This window comes from Colius striatus, chromosome 6 (genome assembly GCF_028858725.1).
Source record: "Colius striatus isolate bColStr4 chromosome 6, bColStr4.1.hap1, whole genome shotgun sequence".
Lineage (NCBI taxonomy): Eukaryota > Metazoa > Chordata > Aves > Coliiformes > Coliidae > Colius > Colius striatus.
In genome coordinates this window covers 1,613,349-1,633,086 of record NC_084764.1, presented here as the reverse complement: position 1 = coordinate 1,633,086, position 19,738 = coordinate 1,613,349, and the positions used below count along the sequence as shown (strand labels likewise).

Below are 19,738 nucleotides of genomic sequence, written 5' to 3'. Positions count from 1 at the left end.
GACAGACAAAGGTGCAGAATACAACTCCATCCTGTCCAGTCTCTCATCTCCAAGAGCAACCAACAGCAGCACAAGGAAGGGCAGCTGTGAGTGGAGTGAGCATGTAGTGATTATTTCCTAGACACACTCTGCTGGTTTACAACAGCACATAGCTGAGGGATGTACTGAGCCAGATGCAGTGTCTCGTAACAAGACAGAAGCTGGAGCTGCACATAGCAAATGGGCACTAAAACAAAGAGCTGCCCATCTGAAAAGAAGCTGCATTAGCAACTTAAATTTTCTGCTCTTAACTGTCTCCAGTGCAACTGGGGGAAGGTAAACAACCTTATCAGCACAGGTGTCATAAAGCTTTGGCCTGCAACAGCTTTCCTGTGCATATCTGATCTCTGAGCTGCTTTCTAAAACCCCTCACAGATGATGAATGCTTAATCAGTATCATGGAGGAAATCATGCTCACATAGCTCCTGTGGTGATGCTGGGATGCTACCTGAGTCATAACCTGAGAAAATCTGGTTAGTAAGACAACACTGGCCAGGACCTCTCCTGCAACCTTCAGCTCTGCAGCTCAGATATAATGTACTGTTCCCACCATCACAGGTTTCATCCTACTCAACTGCCACGGTTTCAAAGTAGCACTTGGTTGGAACTGGGTTTTTAAGGAGACCCTTTTAGTGCATAACCAATGAGCTGAACACATGGTGTCAAAATTAGATTACTTTGGCAACTGGAAGGCCAAACCTCATTTTGTTTCCTAGAGGAATGACCTGAGGCTGGAATTCAGTCCTGTAATCCATGTGAAAAGTCTTCCACCACTTCCCTACTGGAGAATCAGCCATCTCTAGGATTATTGTAATTGCTCTTCCTGATGGGTGTCTTCCTTTTGTTATGTTACCAACTTGGGTTTAGATCTGGGTGCATACAGTTGAGTTTTTTCTTCTAGCTCAGCATTAGCTCTGCATGTTGGTCCACACCACCTCATCCCTACATTTTAGAGAGAAGACTGAACTGTCTTTCTCTGCTTTTTAAAACATTTGTTGATATTCTTGCTTCTGATTTATCTTTTCTCTCAAGTGTTTTGTATCTTCACTTAACCCTTTAAAGAAACAGAGTCTAACTGTGCAGGTTTAAATCATCCCTCTCAACCCTTTTCCTGAGGTAAGTTCTCCACAGAGTTGCCATGGGGCAGATGTGCACTAAGAAAGCTTTGCAAGGCTAATGAAATAGCTCTGGGCTTTTGCAAGTGTAACTTATTTCACCTCCACTCTCCTCCCCCTGCTTCCCTGAAAGAGAAGAAAATGCTCCTGCTGGGAGCAGGGTTTTCCCCGGTGTATTTGTACCTCCACTGCTGTCAGCCAGGGCCATGCCTGCCCTGCTCCCTTGCTCCTTCTGACACAGGGACTTGAGCCTGACACCACCACCTTCCCCTCTCAGCACCTCACTTTTTCATCTACTTGAATTGGTTTCTGGTTTGTCATCACCTCTGACCATGGCAGCACCTCTTGCCAACTTACCTTGCTGGGTGACGACTGTACAGAAGTAGAGGACTCGCCTGCTTCTATGCAATCTAAAGCTGGACAAGTGTCAACTTCTATATTTGCAACACAAAATAAAGACACACTCATGGTGGCTGTTTCCCTCTCTGCTAAGTGCTCTTTGCACACAGGTAAGGGGACACACTCTTGCTAGTACAGAGAGAGGGACTGCTGCTTCCCTGCTGCCACACCAAAACTGCCCCACAGCAGAGCAGAGCTCCCAGTCTGCCAAGTGCCTCTTGTTGTGATACACTGTGGGCTGGGAACTGAGTCAAAGGAGGCTGTCAGGCTCTAAAGCAAACGTACCTCATGGGGTTTGGAACAGAGCTCCACTGTTAGCTTCTAGGAGATACCTTCCAATGGTTTTGTCGTAGGAAGTAGATGCTATAAGGCTAAAAGCACAAGAAACATTGAAATAAATTGGTTTTGACCTTTCCCTAAGGCAATTACTGTAGAAAATATATCACTGGCCCGTGACCAAAGCACAGTGCATGTCTTTTTGTTCCTTCAGTCTCATTTATTTAGTAGCATAACACAATTCAGAGTAACAAACACTCAACCAATACAGTCAATGTCAAAAGTGACCATGGTCAGCATTGCATTGTAGTGTTCAGAACGGATGCATGTGGACAACACAGGCCATTTGATCTCAGTACCTTAAGAATAACAAATAATAACAGCAATAAAAAAAATCCCTCTATAGCAAGAGCCCTCAGAGATAGTTAAGGTTTGGTCCAACTCCCTTTGACATCTTTCCCTATAATAGGAACTGGATCAGATGCTCAGTGAATTTCCTCCCCTTTGTAAAATAAAGAGGGATTTCATTTTGACCACTTTGGTTACATTTCAGCCAAATTTCTACCCTTGCAGGGCCCCAACACCCATCATCTTTGAAGTTAGCTGATGTATCTCTTTGTGCATTCCTTTCCATATTGCACCTTCCTCCACAGAATCTCCCAGCATCTTGCAAGCAGTAATGGACAGCCTCACACCGTTCCTGTGAGGTAAGCAGGTACTACTCCCACCTGTAATCTGGGAACAAACCTGAGGCCTAGGATAGTTATCCAAGGCCAAAAACATCCAAGTCACCGACAAAGCTGAGGGAGAGGAGTCTTACTGCTAACAAACTCCCACAGGAATGCAGCAGCTGACATTGCTGCATGGAGCTAGTGAGACGAAAGAGCCAAGTCAGAGGTGAGCTGCTTGGCACCAGCACACCTTACTGTGCTGCTGGCTCCAGAGGCCCCCTCTCAGCAGAGGTGCTACAGAACCCCTGCCTGCACTCTTACCTCAACAAGTACCTTGGGTATCGTGCACCAGCTCTTCTGTGCAAAGGCATTGTGTTGATCCTCTGGTAAATATAAGCTTAGTCAAGGCAACTTACTCCATAGTGCGAGGTGGCTGTGCTGCTTCCTCACACAGGCAGGTGTGTGTACAGGGATGGGCACTCCAGGCCTTCTGACCTGAATCGAGGTCCCCAGCATACCCGGGGTAGTTGTTCATGAGCTCGTAGCCTCCAGCCCCTGAGAGCTGCAGTGCTCAGGTGCACTCCTACCCCTGCAGTTTGCTCAAGCTGCCTCTCCTCTCCTTTCCCACAACAGCAACAGACTGCAGCTGCTTCTCTTCCGATCCCTCTGCAAGGTCATTTCAAAACTAACTTGCTAGAACTATTTCTCATCCAGAATGAGTTTCCAGACCAGCATCTGCTAGAGCAGAGACATTTTCTGGTTTTCCCCTGCCCTTTTCAACTGCTGGAGCTGAACAGTTCCCTCTCCATGTTCTCCCCCACTCTGAGCCAGGCAGGTGCCAGCAGCACGTGGGCTTTTTTGAAGTTTCTTTCTACATCTCCTCTAGAACTGGACAGTTCTAAAAGTTTGTCTCAAATTCTCAGCTGACATTTGAGCATCAGTTTTTACCCTCTGAAGCACTTCTCTAAAGAAGTTACACCGGTGCAAGAGTCACAGATGGGGTGATGGAAGAGAGAAATGTAACTTTGAACATCAACTAGGCAAACCACTAATGAATTCTCTTACCTTAATGGTCTCATTTCTAACTTTTCTCTTCTTTTTCAATTATGGTAGGACTACTTGTCATTGCAGCCTTATAGCAGAGGTACTGTTATTACAATCCTCCCCTAGGAGAGCTAGTTGCTTCCTATTCTCCTTAGGCACTGCTAACCACTGGCTCACCTCTTGGCTGCAGGAAAGGAGGAAGACTTCTCTTTTATTTTGGAAGAAACTGTATGAAATTCACCACTGTCTATCTCATCAGCTCACAGCAGTTCAGAAGTCAGCAGGCATCTGGAATGATCTCACCTCTGCTCTTTGCTGAAGGCTCCCTGTCACTTTAAAAGAAGAAAAGAAGGTGTAAAGCCTCTGAACCATCTAAGTGGCAAACTCATGAACATGCTATCATGAAAATAGAACTGAGAGAGGCTCTGGGAGGCCACAGGAGGAGCCTGAATCTGCAGTGAACTGCAGAAAACTAATTAGCAATTTGAAATACCTTGTGTTTTAGGATGGAATGTTTCCATGTGTCATTCCTTCCCGCTCGGCATCCAACAGCTAGGTCACACCTGAGCTGGGATTTCTAACACTGCTGTTTTGTTTGGAGGTGATAAAGTCATTCAGTCTGACTGATCTCTCAGTACACTAGTGTGTTATCCAAAACAACTCCTTTTAGACATCACTTTATGCTCTCCAATGCTCTCACAAATGCATTAGATTTCATTCCAGATCTGGACTCTATAGTCCCTTTTGTTTTGGCTCAAGATCCTGACTGTTACTGAAGTAGCAGTTTCCCAAAGCATGCAGTCACCTTCATCTAGCCTAAAGTTCTCAGCATCTCTCCTGAGCACAGGACACCAGCAAAGGACAGCACTTTCTGATCACTGTGCATTACTAGCTTTGCATGTTCAAAGGGGATCAACAATCAAATAGCAATATAAATCCTGCCCTCTGTAGAAACTGCATCATCACATTAGTAACGTTAAAGCTGGAATGTGAGTGGACGTGTGAATACTGATGGTATTTATACTGCAAGGATTTAGAGAACTGTTCCAGAGGCAACCAAGAGAGAAGGTATGTGAAGCCATTACAAGAAATCCCTTCAGTCTTTCTTTTCAACTTAAACACTGTGATTGTGCTGGGCATGGGCCACAGCAAAAGAATGAGCCACAGCTGTCTCTGTGATTCCAGACGGGGACCAGGGGATGTGACACACTGACATTCCTTCCCCCAACCTGCCCTGAGTTAACAGCTGATCCCTTGGGGGAAGGCTGCCTGGGAATCCTCTCACCATTAGTGTGATGCTGTGAGTGCAGAAGCGTTACCTTCCCCCTGGCTGTGCCTGTCTGTGCACCAGCATCAAATTGGGGACAGGAATATGGCCAAGAAGTCACGTGCAGCAGCAGTCAAACCACGACCCGAGGCGATCACGTTGGTTGCTGCCTACTAGTGTGTGCGTGTATGTGCACGGGGACAGGGGCTTTACCTTTAGAAACAGGCCTTGCAAAAAGCCCTCAGCTCCCTGCTCTGTGTGCAAAGGAGTCCTTACTGATTTTCAGAACTGCAGTTCAGCTGCAAGAGGCCAAACTTGCCAAGCTAGGCACTTGTCTGACAGCCCACCCAGTCTGAAAGTCAAATGATTGTGGAGACAATAGACCACTATTCTCTCCCTAGAGTATCTGTCATCTCCTGAGAGGCTACATAAAAAGCCAAGGCTGTTCTTGGATAGAAGTGAATCGAGGCTGGGGGAGGGAAGAGGAGGAATGGTCAACAGCAGTCACTGCATCCAGCCACCTCAAACTGCCATGTCCCCATGCTCCAGGTTTCTTGTGACTATCGCCCATTTCCACCTCGTGCACATGTAACGTTGGTCCAGCCTGTAGCGTGCACAGGAGCAAGGAGACTTGGAATTAGGGGGAAAAAACCCCACTCTTGCTGGTTTCAAAACTCTGCAGTTCCCTGAAAAATCAATTGTTGTTCCTACCCTGAATCCACGAGCACTTGCTCTGGTTCACAGGGGTAACGCGGAGTCCCACGTGTTTGCCAGAAATCAGAATCATTCTGGTTTACCATACAGACCTCTTGACTCATGCTGGTGTGACTCCTGAGCACAGAGACCTTTGTTCTCTGAGGGCCAGCCTGAAGTTAGGCTGGTGCAACACACACCAGTCTGCAGTTATTTAGGTTCACAGAGGGCCGATGCACAGTCATTTTGATCAGTAACTGCTGGGTTCTGGATGCAGCTCCCTCTGCACTGATGACCTCAGGAGTCTGGAGAGAATGAAATGTTTCCTTCTAACTGAGTGATCCCAGTAGAGCAGAAAGTTACAGAGAAGGCCTGTGAGTTTTGTGCCATTCCCACCTCATCTTTCAGTGATGCTTTCCAAGATGCCAATCAAATTGTCCAACCCCAGCAAGTAGCCATCCTCCCTGTTGCCTTCTTGCCAGGGGATCCTGTGATCCAGTGTTTGCCCATCAGGGAGAAGGGTGGTCTTCCCAAAATCAATCAGCCACACGTTGGCATTCCCACTGCCATCATGTACAAACAGTAGTGAACTTCCAACGACCTGGAGGACAGATGGAGATGATGTGGTTAAAAACCCGCAGCTTTAGCTCTCCCCATCACTTAACACTTCCCACTAAGAAGATGTCCTTCTCAGCTGGGACCAGACAGACTTTTGGGCCACAAACACACATTCACCATTTGCACAACCATATCAATTAGTCATGTATCAATGGGGATGTAGGGGGGAAAAGCAATTCTCCACCTCACCTGAAAAGAAAGACCATGACCCACCAACAAAAATGCCTCTAGTGACAAGAGGAAATCAAGAAGATAAAAGTCTCATCTCAAAACCTCGAGGTGTAACAAGCAGAACTCATGCTGCTAATGCTGCCTTCTCCCCAGCAAGGTGTAAAAGGGAAACAGAACTCTGCAGCATTTCAATGTAAGTCCAGAATAACTCATAAAGACCTCATTGTCAAGCTGCAACTGAGTGCTACTGTACCAAATGCCAGCTTCCACATTCCCTTGCAAAGATTCCCACTGGAACACACCAAGATTAGAGAAACCACAGGCAAATGGCATTAATAACCTTCTCCCTGAGGCAGTCCAGAGCTCTGAGTGCTGGGATGTTACAGTGGGAGGATTTATTATTCCTCAACTGGTTTCATCTTCTGTATTGCCATCAAGGCTTTGTGCTCATATTTAACATCCATTAGTTTTTTCTACTACAAGCTCCCTTCTGCTAATACATTAGGTTATTCTGAAGCACATCTGAACAACCAAACAATGCAGCAATGCACCTCCACAGCAGCACACTCACTCAGTGCTCACCTCCACAGCAGCACACTCACTCAGTGCTCACCTCCACAGCAGCACACTCACTCAGTGCTCACCTCCACAGCAGCACACTCACTCAGTGCTCACCTCCACAGCAGCACACTCACTCAGTGCTCACCTCCACAGCAGCACACTCACTCAGTGCTCACCTCCACAGCAGCACACTCACTCAGTGCTCACCTCCACAGCAGCACACTCACTCAGTGCTCACCTCCACAGCAGCACACTCACTCAGTGCTCACCTCCACAGCAGCACACTCAGTGCTCACCTCCACAGCAGCACACTCACTCAGTGCTCACCTCCACAGCAGCACACTCACTCAGTGCTCACCTCCACAGCAGCACACTCACTCAGTGCTCACCTCCACAGCAGCACACTCACTCAGTGCTCACCTCCACAGCAGCACACTCACTCAGTGCTCACCTCCACAGCAGCACACTCACTCAGTGCTCACCTCCACAGCAGCACACTCACTCAGTGCTCACCTCCACAGCAGCACACTCACTCAGTGCTCACCTCCACAGCAGCACACTCACTCAGTGCTCACCTCCACAGCAGCACACTCACTCAGTGCTCACCTCCACAGCAGCACACTCACTCAGTGCTCACCTCATGTCGCTTGAAGAAGTCTGAGGATTCAAGGATGATATGAATCTCCTGCAGACGCTTGAGGTATTTTTTCTGGAGGAAGAAGAGGAGAAAAAAAACCCCTCAGTGCATAAACGTTAAATAAGAATGAAGATGCAGTTTACAACAGTCAATATAATGAAGAGATCATGTTAATTTTAGGCAAGAGATGCTTCCAAGCAACAGGTTCATCATTCAAAAGTCCATCTGAATCACAGAATCATTATGGTTGGAAAAGACCTTTACGATCATCCAGTCCAACCAGTCACCTCACACTGCCAAGCCCATCACTAAATCATATCCTTTAGCAACTCATCTTTTGAGTATCTCCAGGGATGGTGACTCCACCACCTCCCTGGGCAGCCTGTTCCAATGCTTGATAACTCTCTCATACTTCAACAGGCTTTCCCAGGGAGTAACCAGGTTGGCTCCTCTCCTGCATGCATTGCACTAAGCATCCTTATCTGTCTTGCTCTAGATGCAGAGAGGCTTTCTACCTTTCCCTCTCTGCTTTTATTTTCTTTTTAATAGAGAGAAAAATCTTTCAGCTCTCTGCAGTGAAAAGCAAATGAAGTTGTGTAGGGAGACAAGGAGCTGTGACTGTGGGGGGCAGCATTTGAAACAAAAAAGGTTTCACAAACAGAGGCCTAATGCATAAAGTTCTAGTGTACTTTTGTAATGCTGCCCTGATGCTACCAAGCATGCTTCATCCACCTTCAGAGTGGCTTCCACACTGCACCAAAGCACTAGACATCCTTTGAAATCCCAAAGATGAGATGTGTTATGCCATCTACCACATGCCTGCTGTGCTAGCCGTGAAGCAGAGTACAGCAATTGCTCTTTGAGGCGTCTCACACCTAGGAGCACAGCCGGCCCCCTGTCTCTCTTCCTGCCTCCATGCTCTGGTTTTATCCTCTCCAGACTGAATTCCCAAATCACCAGTTTTCCTGCCAACACAATCCTTGCTAAGACATCATCACCATCTCTCTGAGGCACCCAACACCCATGGTCGAAGCTGATGGTGAGCTGCTAAGTTGGATGTTTTGCCAGCATGAGGAACTTGGGGTGAATTAACAGCAAAAGCTGACAGAACTGGTCTCAGCCAAATACTTCTCCCAGTCCACCCAAGCCCCCAACTCTACCTGCTGAGAGGGACTGGAAGTCAAAACTGTTTTCTTCCCCAATTCATTCCCTTTTCCTGCAGCAGAGGAAGCATGGCCCTGAAGCAGGTTCACTGGCTCAGAGACCCCCATGAGCTCGGACTCACCAGAATAGTTGTGTTGCCCTCAATGAATTCCACGAAAACCTGTAGAACTTGCTCCTGTGTCTTTGTAGTTTTGAAGTTTGTGTTACATGTTCCATCAGCCTTCTGCACAGAAGCACACAAAGACAGAGACCATTTACACTCCCCTCATCATATCCTCTGAGCCATCAGAGGCTAACCAGATGAAAGGGAGGAGTTGAACAGGAAAGAGAGCACATAAACCAAGCAAGAAGTGGATACAAAAAGCTGATTGGGTAACTTTAAATGGCACTTCATTTCCTGTCAAACACAGCTAAAAAAAACCCAACTGACACTGTTAGCAGCTTCAAGAGGGTTTTCTCACACATCAGTACCAGTGGTGCAAAGTTCAATGGGGCAAACCACAGTGACCTCTTTTTGGTTGTCCTCTCATCTAGCTCAGTGTAGTCAAAGCCTGGCTGTGGGTGTAAGGGGATATTTTCAAACCCCATTTTTACCTGCCCTTCATGTTTGGTGGTTGTTTTTAACTGGGGGGAACATCAAAGCATTGTGGTTAGGACTCAGTTCCCAATACACCTTTTTGCACATGGATGTGCTCCAGAAGCCACAGAAGGGAAAGGGAGTTGCAGACAGGAACAGCAGCGACACAGCAGGTGCAGGAATCCTGGCAAAGGACAGCGTGGGCACACTCATATCCAGCTGGGCCCTGGAGAAACCCTGAGCACTTCTGTGCCAGTCACACAGGCTCAGTACACAAGCATCCTGCTACTGCACATACAAGTCTTTTTGTGTGCTGGTAGTGACCAGTTTGTGCTTCTGGAGCTACAGTAAGAGAGCGGTGCATGGATCAGAGATACCTGGCACCACAGACTAGATGAACATGCATTTCTCCAAGGCCATCCCTGTTGCTTCAAGAGATACAAATATAAGCTGCAGGACTATCAAGCTGTATTCCTCCCCACTGTACAAGTCCAATGAAATCCCTCATTTCCATTTTAAGGTTAAATCAACAGGTCAACAAAACGTGTTCCCTCCAACATGTTACAAGTCACTGCATCAAAACAGGGTACATTCAGCACCAGTCTCAGCAGGGGAAACACTACCTACTCCACAGCAGAACTCAGCTTCTAGTATATACCCAGAAAAAACCCAACACTGCTAAGTTTCCAGATTTCTCATGCAAGACAATGAAGCTCCTGAATGGCAAAGCCATGCAGAACAGTCTCCCACCTACCAGACTTTCTAGCAGGGGAATAAACACAACTTTATTCTAAGCTGTGGGCCAGATCCAAGTGTGGCATGTCAGCCTGATGAGATGTGCAAGTTATGCAAGAGAAGTTCAGCAGGTAGGCAGAGAAAGCTTGGAGCCATCTGAGCTGCTGCATGGGAATACTCAACAGCACACAGGGATCTGGAGCTCAGTCTCATGCCTTGGATCTCTTCATGGGAGTAAGATGGCTTTAAGAATAATTTGTCCCCATGCCCCACATCCCAGATTTCTCCCCATGCCCCACAATAGCTGCTTCCTGTTCCTGTTTTTTGCCTGGACAGACTAGTTGCTTGTCTCCCTGCTGTTCAGAAAGGCTTTTCTCATTCTGTTAGGTTGCAGTGGTTGGCAGGAAGCCTAACTGCTCTCTGCCTTTCCCTGCTGAAAACAACACCCCAGTTCTGAACTGCACCATTCCCCCTATTCTGTCCCAGGTCCTTGCAACAGCTCTGGAGGTACCTGATCCCAAAAGGTACTTGCTTGACAGTCACAGAATCACAGAATCTCAAGGGCTGGAAGGGACCTGGAAAGCTCATCCAGTGCAACCCCCCTGCCAGAGCAGCACCACCTAGAGCAGGGCACACAGGAACTCATCCAGCTGGGGTCTGAACGACCACATCTGGAATATTGTGTCCAGTTCTGGGCCCCTCAGTGTCAGGCACCAGCTGTAAGGAAACCCAAGGGCTTGAACTAGTTTTGGTAAGAAGAGTGACAAATCCCAGAAGCGATCCTGACTACTTCAGGGACATGGAAGCAAGACAAGGAAGAGAGGGATCAACCTAAGGAGAAAAGGTACCCCACTGATGAAGGAGGAGTACATATGCTGAACCAGATCCCATTTATCAGCAGCCACTTTACAGAAGGCATGCTATGAATCCATTTTCTTTGCTTCCACTTCTTACTCAAGCAGTCACAGGGCAGGAATATTTCTGAATGACCAAACCCAACATTCCTGCCCAGCTCAGTTACCAGGGCACTGAGGGAGAACAATCCCTTCTTCCCCATCAACCACTAGCTGGCACCACTGGTCCTCACAGGCTTTCCTCTCAAAATGGGGATCCCTACAACGTGGCTTTGCTTTTCTGCAAATATACAAGAGCTGGATGCACAGTTCAGCCACAGTGAAACAGCACAGACAGTGCTGACTAGCTGTGTTGCTTGAACAACTCACTTTCTGTCATCATTTCTCCACACAAAGAAAAGAGAGAATGATCCCTACATCCCTCCTAACGGCACAGGAGGCAGAGGGAAGATAATGGACTGCAGAACTCCAAAGCATTTCCTGTGCTTCATCAAGGATTAATTGTATTTGTGTCCTGTTTTGCACAGTTACAGCACTGTCTCAACAGAGGGAAACAGCACAGTCTGTGTGCTGCACTGCTCCTGCCCATCTCTGATTACCAACAGACCACAAAGAACAAGCCAGGAGGTGTTACTGGAGCTCCCTGTGCTCCCTTACCTCTGCTACCCTCCAAGACTCAACATAAACCTGTACCTCTTCTACACTGACCAACTATCTTCCCAACAACATATGTAAAAGGTCTCGAGATCATCTGGCTTTCCAGTTCCATTACACAGAGCATCCAAAGACCTAAGTGGTACTGGAGTAAAACAGGTATCTTGGTAACATCATTAGCTAAAGGGTAAGAAGGGAAGTGTCTTGGCTGGCCTGGATCCAGATCATCTACCACCCAGACAGTTGCTGCATGAGGATGCCTGTGTCTCACAGCCAGGAGTGGGTGGCACAGTGAACAAGGGGCCAGCACAGCATGAGCTGGAAGCCCTAGTTCCTGTATCACAGCAGAAGAATCTGTGAATGAGGAAGAGAGAAGACAACACAGGGAAGCAGAGAAGACAGGGGTGTTTAAGGAGCCTCTACTCATGAGCATCACCCTCTTTCATCCTACGTGCATCCTTCTTCCTACGTGCTGGAGCTCCAAAACAGAAGCAAAACTAATCCAGATTATAATTTAAAACGCCCTAACACACCTACATGAAAAGTATATGCTCTGAGAACATCCTGAAATCACAGAGGACAACCCATGTTAACTGCTTCCTAGCTGTCCTGTTATAGGCTTCAGGTAACAAGTACTTGCCCAGGGTGGGGGTGGGTCTGGGCAGCCCTCACCACACTCTGTGCCACTGCAGGTACACCAGCATCTACCCCAAGCCAACTGGTTTCAGGCTAGCTGTGAGAGGCCTCTGCAAGCAGCAAGCACACTCCTGGATTCCAGCAAGTGTTAACATTCAAGTAACTGAGTCAAGCAGTTGATACTCAGAGAAGGTCCTAACGGGCTTCTGGTTATGTCTCTGACATTGCCATGGGGCACAGCAAATGTAAAGTATCAATGGGTAGGAATGAAGTTGCCAAGGTTCTCCCGTGGCCGTAAGGCAGCACCCTAAGAACGGTGTAAAGGCACAAACTTCCCCATCAGGAACAGCAGATGGACTTTATTGCTTGAGAAATTTTCCTCTTGGTTGGTGTGGCTCTATTCCAGCTCCATCCACCCCAGATACTGTCACGTACTTCAACGGAAAAGGGGTTTCCCTGGTCCTAAGAATATCTAGGCTGATGTTTTTAACACGTCTTGCAAATAAACAGAACTGGAACAAAACCACTTCACTGTGATTCACTTGGAATAAACATGGATAGTTAGTTCCTGGATTAAAAAAGCAGTAATTGCATGGGGAGAGAATTCATTTCTGAATTCTGCCTTACCACAGTCTCCTTTTCATCTGTTGGCACTGTTATGCCTTCTCGAGTCCTTCCTGCAACGTGTCTGTGGTTGAACCAAGTATGGCTGACGTGTACTTGATGCTGAACTTCACTGCCACTACCTCTTTGTAATTACAACAGATGCTTTAAACCCACAATACATTGAACCCTCTGGTTTCAATTAGTGCATTTTCACACCATCCTTTGGAAAGGCTGGCTACTGATGTGCACCAGCTTTCTGATTAGTCAACAAAGCAAACAACGTTGAGTCTCCAAGAACAGGCAGAAGTGAAACCCTTACCTTAATCCCTTCGATCCTGAAGCCCAGGTTGGCACTAGAGCTGATTGTTTCCCTCCACTGCATGTAGCGGGGTTTGGTGACAGCGTGCTGGGCATTCTCTTCAGCTGTGGGAGCAAGAGGATCCACTTCAATCATTTTCTTGTACATGTCCTTACGCAGCTTTGGTTTCTCACGGGCCTTGGTCAACTCTTCCTCCAGGTATGTCCTGCAAAAAACACCACATGCTGACAAAACTGTAAGCAATCCCCAGACACTTCTTTTTACAGCTTAGAAACCAGCCTCACAAAGTGTCAGCCAGGAGAGTAAGTGTTATCATTACCCCAGCTGTGCACAGGGGGAACCGAAGAAAGCAGACTAATGACAGCGCAGGTTTATGTAGTGCAACAGCCGCAGGAACTGGGAACTGTGTCCTTCACTTGTTGTTGCAACTACACCTTTACTTGCTGTTACATGGTAGTGTTACATCCTGCTTACAGAACTGAGGAAATCTGAATGATCTGAGCAGTTCCAAACCAGAAGAGGCAGCTAAGGATGGGAAGGTGAAGGGTGACAAACCTTCCACATTTTGTGTTATCACTCAACCCATTCATCTGGTAGCCATCATAAAGTACCATCCATGTCCTCTGCATTCCACTGGACTCCTAAAGCATGCACTGTGTCAGGTGCCTGGGGCATGCTTAGAACCATAGAATGGTTTCAGCTAGAAGATCATCAAATCCAGCCTTTGTCCCAGCCCTATCAACCACCAGCCCATTTCCTTAAGTGCAACATCCACCCAGCTCTTAAACACCTCCAGGGATGGTGACTTCCTTCATCACACTATAATAAGCCAGGCTGGCATTTAGGAGATGCTGTCACTCATTACCCAGAATGTCACCTAACTTTGAATAAAACATGTACTGCTGCAACTCCTTCTCTTCTTTCTTCTGGGCATACCAGTGCTACACATTCCTACTCTGATTCACCTGACGATTCATTGCAGGTTTGAGGCTTGTCTGCACTCCTGTATATTGAGTAACTCATTTATGACAATGACTCCTGAGCATGAGCTGGCACCTGAAGATCATGACAGTTCATGCCTCTCTGTACTGTGACTACAGCCTCCCAACAGATTCTTTATCTATCTGCTGAGCTTAGATAACATTTGTGAGGTTTTCCTCTTAACCACAGGCAAGAAGAGGAAAAGAAAGTGGTAATATGGACAACAAAGGGATAGCATCATGGAGATATCAGAGCAGGAAAAAATACAGGTCAGTCCTGAGTAATGGGCAACTCTTTTCTTCACAGAAAAGACCAATACCAGTGGAGACTCATTCAAGCCCTGGAAATGGGCTTTCACACTGCTCTTCAGTCATTCACATTTGGAGATGGGAATTGTACTCTTTGTGAGGTGTTTCTGAATCACTGTGTACACAAAGACTAAATCAACTGACAGTGAATGAATCATGTCTATTTTTTCCTTATGTATTATCAGGCTGCTGCAGAGAAACTTTATCTTAAATCAGCCTGGAAAATTTCTTGATGTGGACAGTTTTTGAGGCTATGGATCAGGTAGTTTCCAGAATCCATGTACAATAGGTCAAGGGGCATTGGGTACAAGCTGGAACAGAAGAGGTTCCAAAGAAACACAAGGCAAAGCTTCTTCCCTGTTGAGGTGAGGGAGCACTGGCAGGGGCTGCCCAGATGGGCTGTGGAGTCTCCTTCTCTGGAGACATTCCAACCCAGCTGGATGAGTTCCTGTGTGCCCTGGCAGGGGGTTGCACTGGATGAGCTTTCCAGGTCCCTTCCAACCCTTGAGATTCTGTGATTCTGTGAATTAGGCAACAGCAGAACATACTCTTCTTGGGTTGTCCAAGGTGGCTGCCAAACCAAAACCAGGTCATCTGAGCTGAATCCCAAGGCTCCAAGAGCGTTACCAAACTCTTCCAGACACACCATGCCCACATGCCCTCCCTCCCTCCCTTCCTTCAAACACATTTGGGCAAGAAAGCGCTTTCTCTTTCATGTATCCCACCTGATCCCCATCTTGCAGTCCATCACAGAAGGCCCTTCAAAGTCAGTCAGCAGGTCATCCAGCTGGATGTAGCTCTCCCCATCTCTCTCCACCACGCCGTGGAAGCGAGGCACGCAGGAGCGCAGAGGGTCCTTCATCAGCCGCTCAAAACACTCCTTCTCGTTCTCTGAGAAGCGCTTGAGAATCCTCCCACTATCTGCTGCCTTGAAACTCCCTGAAACAGCCAACCAAAGGCACGGCTCAGCAGGCTGACCCACAGGAAAGAACACCACCTTCCCCCACCACTGCAGCTTCATCTACCGCGGCCTCGTGAGGCCAGTTAAAAGATTTCCCTGGAACAGAAGAGATAACAGGCTCGTCATAAAGAAAACACCCAAGACAAACACAGCTGTTGGCAGCAAAAGTCTGTTTGGATACAGTCCCATGTCAGAATTTATAGCTTTAAGGAGTGCAGCTGCCTCAGGCCATCGTTTGTTGGGGTTTTTTTCTTTGTTAGGACATTAAACACTACTCTACTTACTAAAACACATGGGAAGAAGCCACGAGCCAGAACTCATTAATCCCCTGACAGGCTATTTTAAAGCTGCACAACGCTGCCAGCATTGGCTTTGTCCTTAATCCCCACGCAGAACAAACCTGCTGAGTGTGTACAGACCCGGGCAGCACGGCCAGGCAGTGATGGTGAAACAGCCACCAACAGGCCAGAAGCCAAGCACTGCCCTTCCTACACACCCCTCCTGTGCCTGTGTGCACCTCCAGGTACAGCGTCCTCACCGGGGCCCTGCTAACCTGCAGGTACAGCCTGGCAGGAATTAGAGTCTCTTGTCCAGACCCTTTCTGCCCTGCAACCTGCCCACTGAGGAAAGGAGGTACTCTGTAATCTACATGACGTAAAACAGATGCCAAAGTAGGAGCCCCGATACTCCTGGTGCTAATGCTCAACTGTTATCAGAGCAGGATCCTTCAGCCATTGCAAACTGGTTCTCCTCTGACAAACCCTAGAAGTGGCAGTGCCTCAGCACAAGGGCAAGGGTGGTAACAGCCCAGGTTTTAAAAGTCGAGTAAGAACTTGTCACATCAGAGAAGAGCTGCAAAAGGGATGGACTAAAGGCAACCAGAGAAAGTTGTGTAAAGCAAACTGGAGCAATACCCTCCTGTTCCACTCTTCTACACAAGCCTCTGGAAGGGTTATAATTACAGTATGAGTGCATCACTTTGCTCAGATCACTCCAAGCCAGTACAGGCTGTGTAGAAGAGCTGCACTACAAGGCAGTCCCACCAACACCCCTGTGCCAAATGCAGCTGCTCCCTGGGGAGGACTAAAGAAATTCCTCTCTTATCGGTGCATTAGCATATAAAGAGGTGGTTGAGGTACTGCATGGAAGCACGATGCAGCGTAGGTGCCTGCCCACATGTGTACTAATAAACCCCACACTGGCACTTTAGGAACAAGGGTTGCATAGGAATTAAATGAAGCACAAGAGAAGCAAACCTAATGACTTTTCTTTTTTGTTTCTTTTTGCCTGCCAAGGAAACAAAGCCTCCCTCAGGAGCACACTTACCAACTTCCACAGCTACACAACTAGAGCCAGCCACTGAGCTGCTCCTTGCCATGACAGACTTGTAATGCCAACACCTGGCCAGTGAGTCAAGTTTCACCAGATCTGTTTTACAGCTAAGGGCTTACATTCAGATGAGAGGTTTGGGGTTGGTGTTAGAAACTGTCCTTGCCAGGGCTGAGGCACACCAGGCACAAACCGTATTCCTTCCCACTAGGGAACTAACATATCAGCTACTCAGTCAAGACAGACAATCCCTTACCACAACCAACAGTAACAGATGGACGAGGGTTTTAACTCCCCAGTTCCTCTTATTTCCTTCTAACAGGTATTTTACATAGATCCCCTCACAAGGATGCACAGGAGCCTGGCCCTTCCCCAGTGTTCATGACATCATTCAGGTACATCACTCCCCCTTCCCTATTCCCACAACTGAAAGATGCTCTAGCTGACAGATTTCTGTGATACTGCCTGCTTACTTTTTCCATGAAGGAAGCAAACAGGAGAAACAAACACATTGAAGACACTGTCCTACCTGTATGCCCAGCCAGCTGCACCCATGAGTAGCGTTTCTTGAAGGGGCTGATGACTGGTAGGTTAACCATGGTTTTAATGGTATGCCATGCTTTTTTCTGGAATACAAAGAAAAGAAATATCAAGTCAGGCAAAAGCTGAAACCCTGACACTGCCACAAGCCTGCCACGTGGCTCCATGCACACTGAGTTGCTCCTCATTCATTTGTAAGTGCTTAAAGGTAGAACCACAAAACAGACACTATGATCATCGTTGAAAACATATGCACATGAAACCAAGAACAGACAAGTACTTAAATAAAATGCCCTACCATCCACAAGAAAGCTGTGTGCAAGAAACCAATATAGAATGCCATCCTGCACGGCACAGTCCTGCTCAGGCACACCTGACCCCCTCTGTGTCTGAGTCACTCAGCCTGCCGACAGCCAGAGGCTGAGCACACACCGAGGCACGCTCGAGTTCCCACGAGATGAGAATGGAAGCTGTTTGCCACTGTCAGCAACACTTCCTTTCCCAGGGCACCTCAGCATCACCTCATCATGAATGGCTTTCTCTGAGTCAGCAGGTGAGCCTTGCTGTGCCAGATGCACAGAAACGCAGCTCTGTCTGCACACAGAGGTCCCCCAGCATCCACTGATGCTGTACTGTACAATGTACTCCAGGTCATGGATTTCCCTGCTCCCTCCCCTCTTTCCCAATCTCGTTACTTGTTAACAAAGCTGGCCACTGTAGGCAGGCAGGGAAACACACCAGCTGCTCACTAAGGGCAGCAGAGTGCTCTGCTGCAAAGGCGTAACGGGAAACAGAGTGGAAAGTGGAAAAGCGTTGTGCTCTGGAACTGAAACACCGGTGGGAGAGAACCACAGCCCACTGGCGTCCACGTTAGACTCCGAGAGATCCCAGAGTGCTTCCCAAACAAGGACAGCAGGCCCACTGCCTCTGGAGAGCAAAACAGCTGCACAACACTTGTGCACGATAATTCAGGGCTGAGGGGTTTTTGCTGAGTTCAGGTACAGGCAGGTACGAGGCTGCATTTACAGAAGTGCTTATCAATGGCCTAACTGGGAACTACCAAAACCAGTGGGAGGCATTGATCTCACTGAGAACCAGTTTAGGTCATTGCTCAACACCTGAATAAACCACCTTCAAAACAATCAGGTCTTCTCTGTCAGGGTCATTGATCTGGCAAGTTAGCTGCTTAGGACACCTGACTGTATTCTACACTAATCCTTTCAACTTTGTGTATTTTTCACTTCTGTGAAGCTGCAGGCAACCATACAAAGGCAAAGCACAGCCCTCCAGATCACACTCTGCCCTGGCCTCCCTTCCTCAAACTCGGTCACTTACACCACGCTCCTTGTAAGGTATCCTCTGGTAACATTGCTCACTGTGTGAGGGCAGAACCCTGCAGCTATCCTGGAGCATATCAAGAGGAGATGTGAGCTCACAGACACGAGTGATGTTTATTTTAAGGATTTGTCTTCAGAAGGAAGCTTTATGCTGCAAATTAGACTAATATTAACAATGGAATCACTATATGAGCATACTTAAATAAGACCCTTCTTCGTGCTCCACTTGCTTTGGTTTTGAACACAGCTCAGGCAGAAATGAAGCCACTGTAGCTCTGATGTAAGTGCCCATGCAGCACTATTACTTTTGAAAACATACTGTAAAAAAGCATCCAAGGAAACTCCCGGGTGTTTAAGAATCATGAAGACTCACTTGCATGTACTGCAACTCCACAGCTAAACTCCCAGTTTCATAAATACCTCCTGTAGGTTTAAATGACCCTTTCATTACTTGGATGTCATATTCTATACCATAATCTGCCTTAAGTTGTTCCAAACTGCAACCTCGCAGTGCTCAAGAGCAATCTGGCTCTATCACAGGCTAGTTGCTGTTTGAGGATGAGAGACTCATGCACCACTTACAAATGTCCATAGCCATAGGAAAGTGCAATGTAAATACTGTCATTCAAGTAACAAAGAGAAATTACTTTTGCATTGTCTGTTTGCCAGATTGAACTGACAGCAGAGGCCCTTTAGTCTACTCTGCTCCAGAGGAACACTGCTTCAAGTTGAAAGTAAACATCCTGATTTAAAATGAGCCCTTTGAATGTAACTCCTGCAAAGATCTGGTTTTTGAAGACTCCTGCCCAGCCTTCAGGGTAACACTGCTTCTTCCCCATCCCTCAGTCCGAAGGCAGCATTGCTCTGTCACTCTCCCATGAAGATCTGATGCTCGTCATGATGTCCCACTCCTGACAAGCCGCATCCTCCCGGTGACTTGTCACTCTGCTATTCCCACAAGTGATGAGAAGCACAAGTTTTCAAGGAATGCACATCAGCTGTCAATGCACAGCCACACTCCACCAGCTTCCCCACCTCCTCCCTCCCACCCAGCCCTAAGACTCTGCAGCTTTTATTTGTACTGTGGGTGTGAAGGAGAGAGGACAGGGCCAAACTCAGCCCAGCTCAAGCGGACTTTGGCCGCTTAGGTTACAGCTGCCCTGGGTGAGTATGTTTAAGCTGCTCATCCAATAAGCACATGCTGCCCATTTTAATTATTACGGTGTTTAATCTTAAATCATCTCTC

General features: G+C 47.4%; 1 protein-coding gene across 2 annotated transcripts in view; it reads right to left on the bottom strand.

Moving 5' to 3' along the window:
* Positions 1-2,028: 2,028 nt before the first annotated feature.
* Positions 2,029-19,738, bottom strand: part of ITPKA (inositol-trisphosphate 3-kinase A) — a 38,283-nt gene continuing 20,573 nt past the window's right edge. The window contains exons 2-8 of one of the 2 annotated variants that reach the window (XM_061998873.1): positions 17,145-17,241; positions 15,051-15,264; positions 13,037-13,241; positions 8,777-8,878; positions 7,492-7,563; positions 5,901-6,105; positions 2,029-5,809 (exon numbers count right to left, since the gene is read on the bottom strand). In XM_061998873.1, coding sequence (XP_061854857.1) covers positions 5,902-6,105; positions 7,492-7,563; positions 8,777-8,878; positions 13,037-13,241; positions 15,051-15,264; positions 17,145-17,241 — 894 coding nt within the window. In that variant the 3' untranslated portion in view covers positions 2,029-5,809; position 5,901. The remainder of the gene's footprint in view (positions 5,810-5,900; positions 6,106-7,491; positions 7,564-8,776; positions 8,879-13,036; positions 13,242-15,050; positions 15,265-17,144; positions 17,242-19,738) is intronic. The other variant, XM_061998874.1, reaches the window with a different exon arrangement.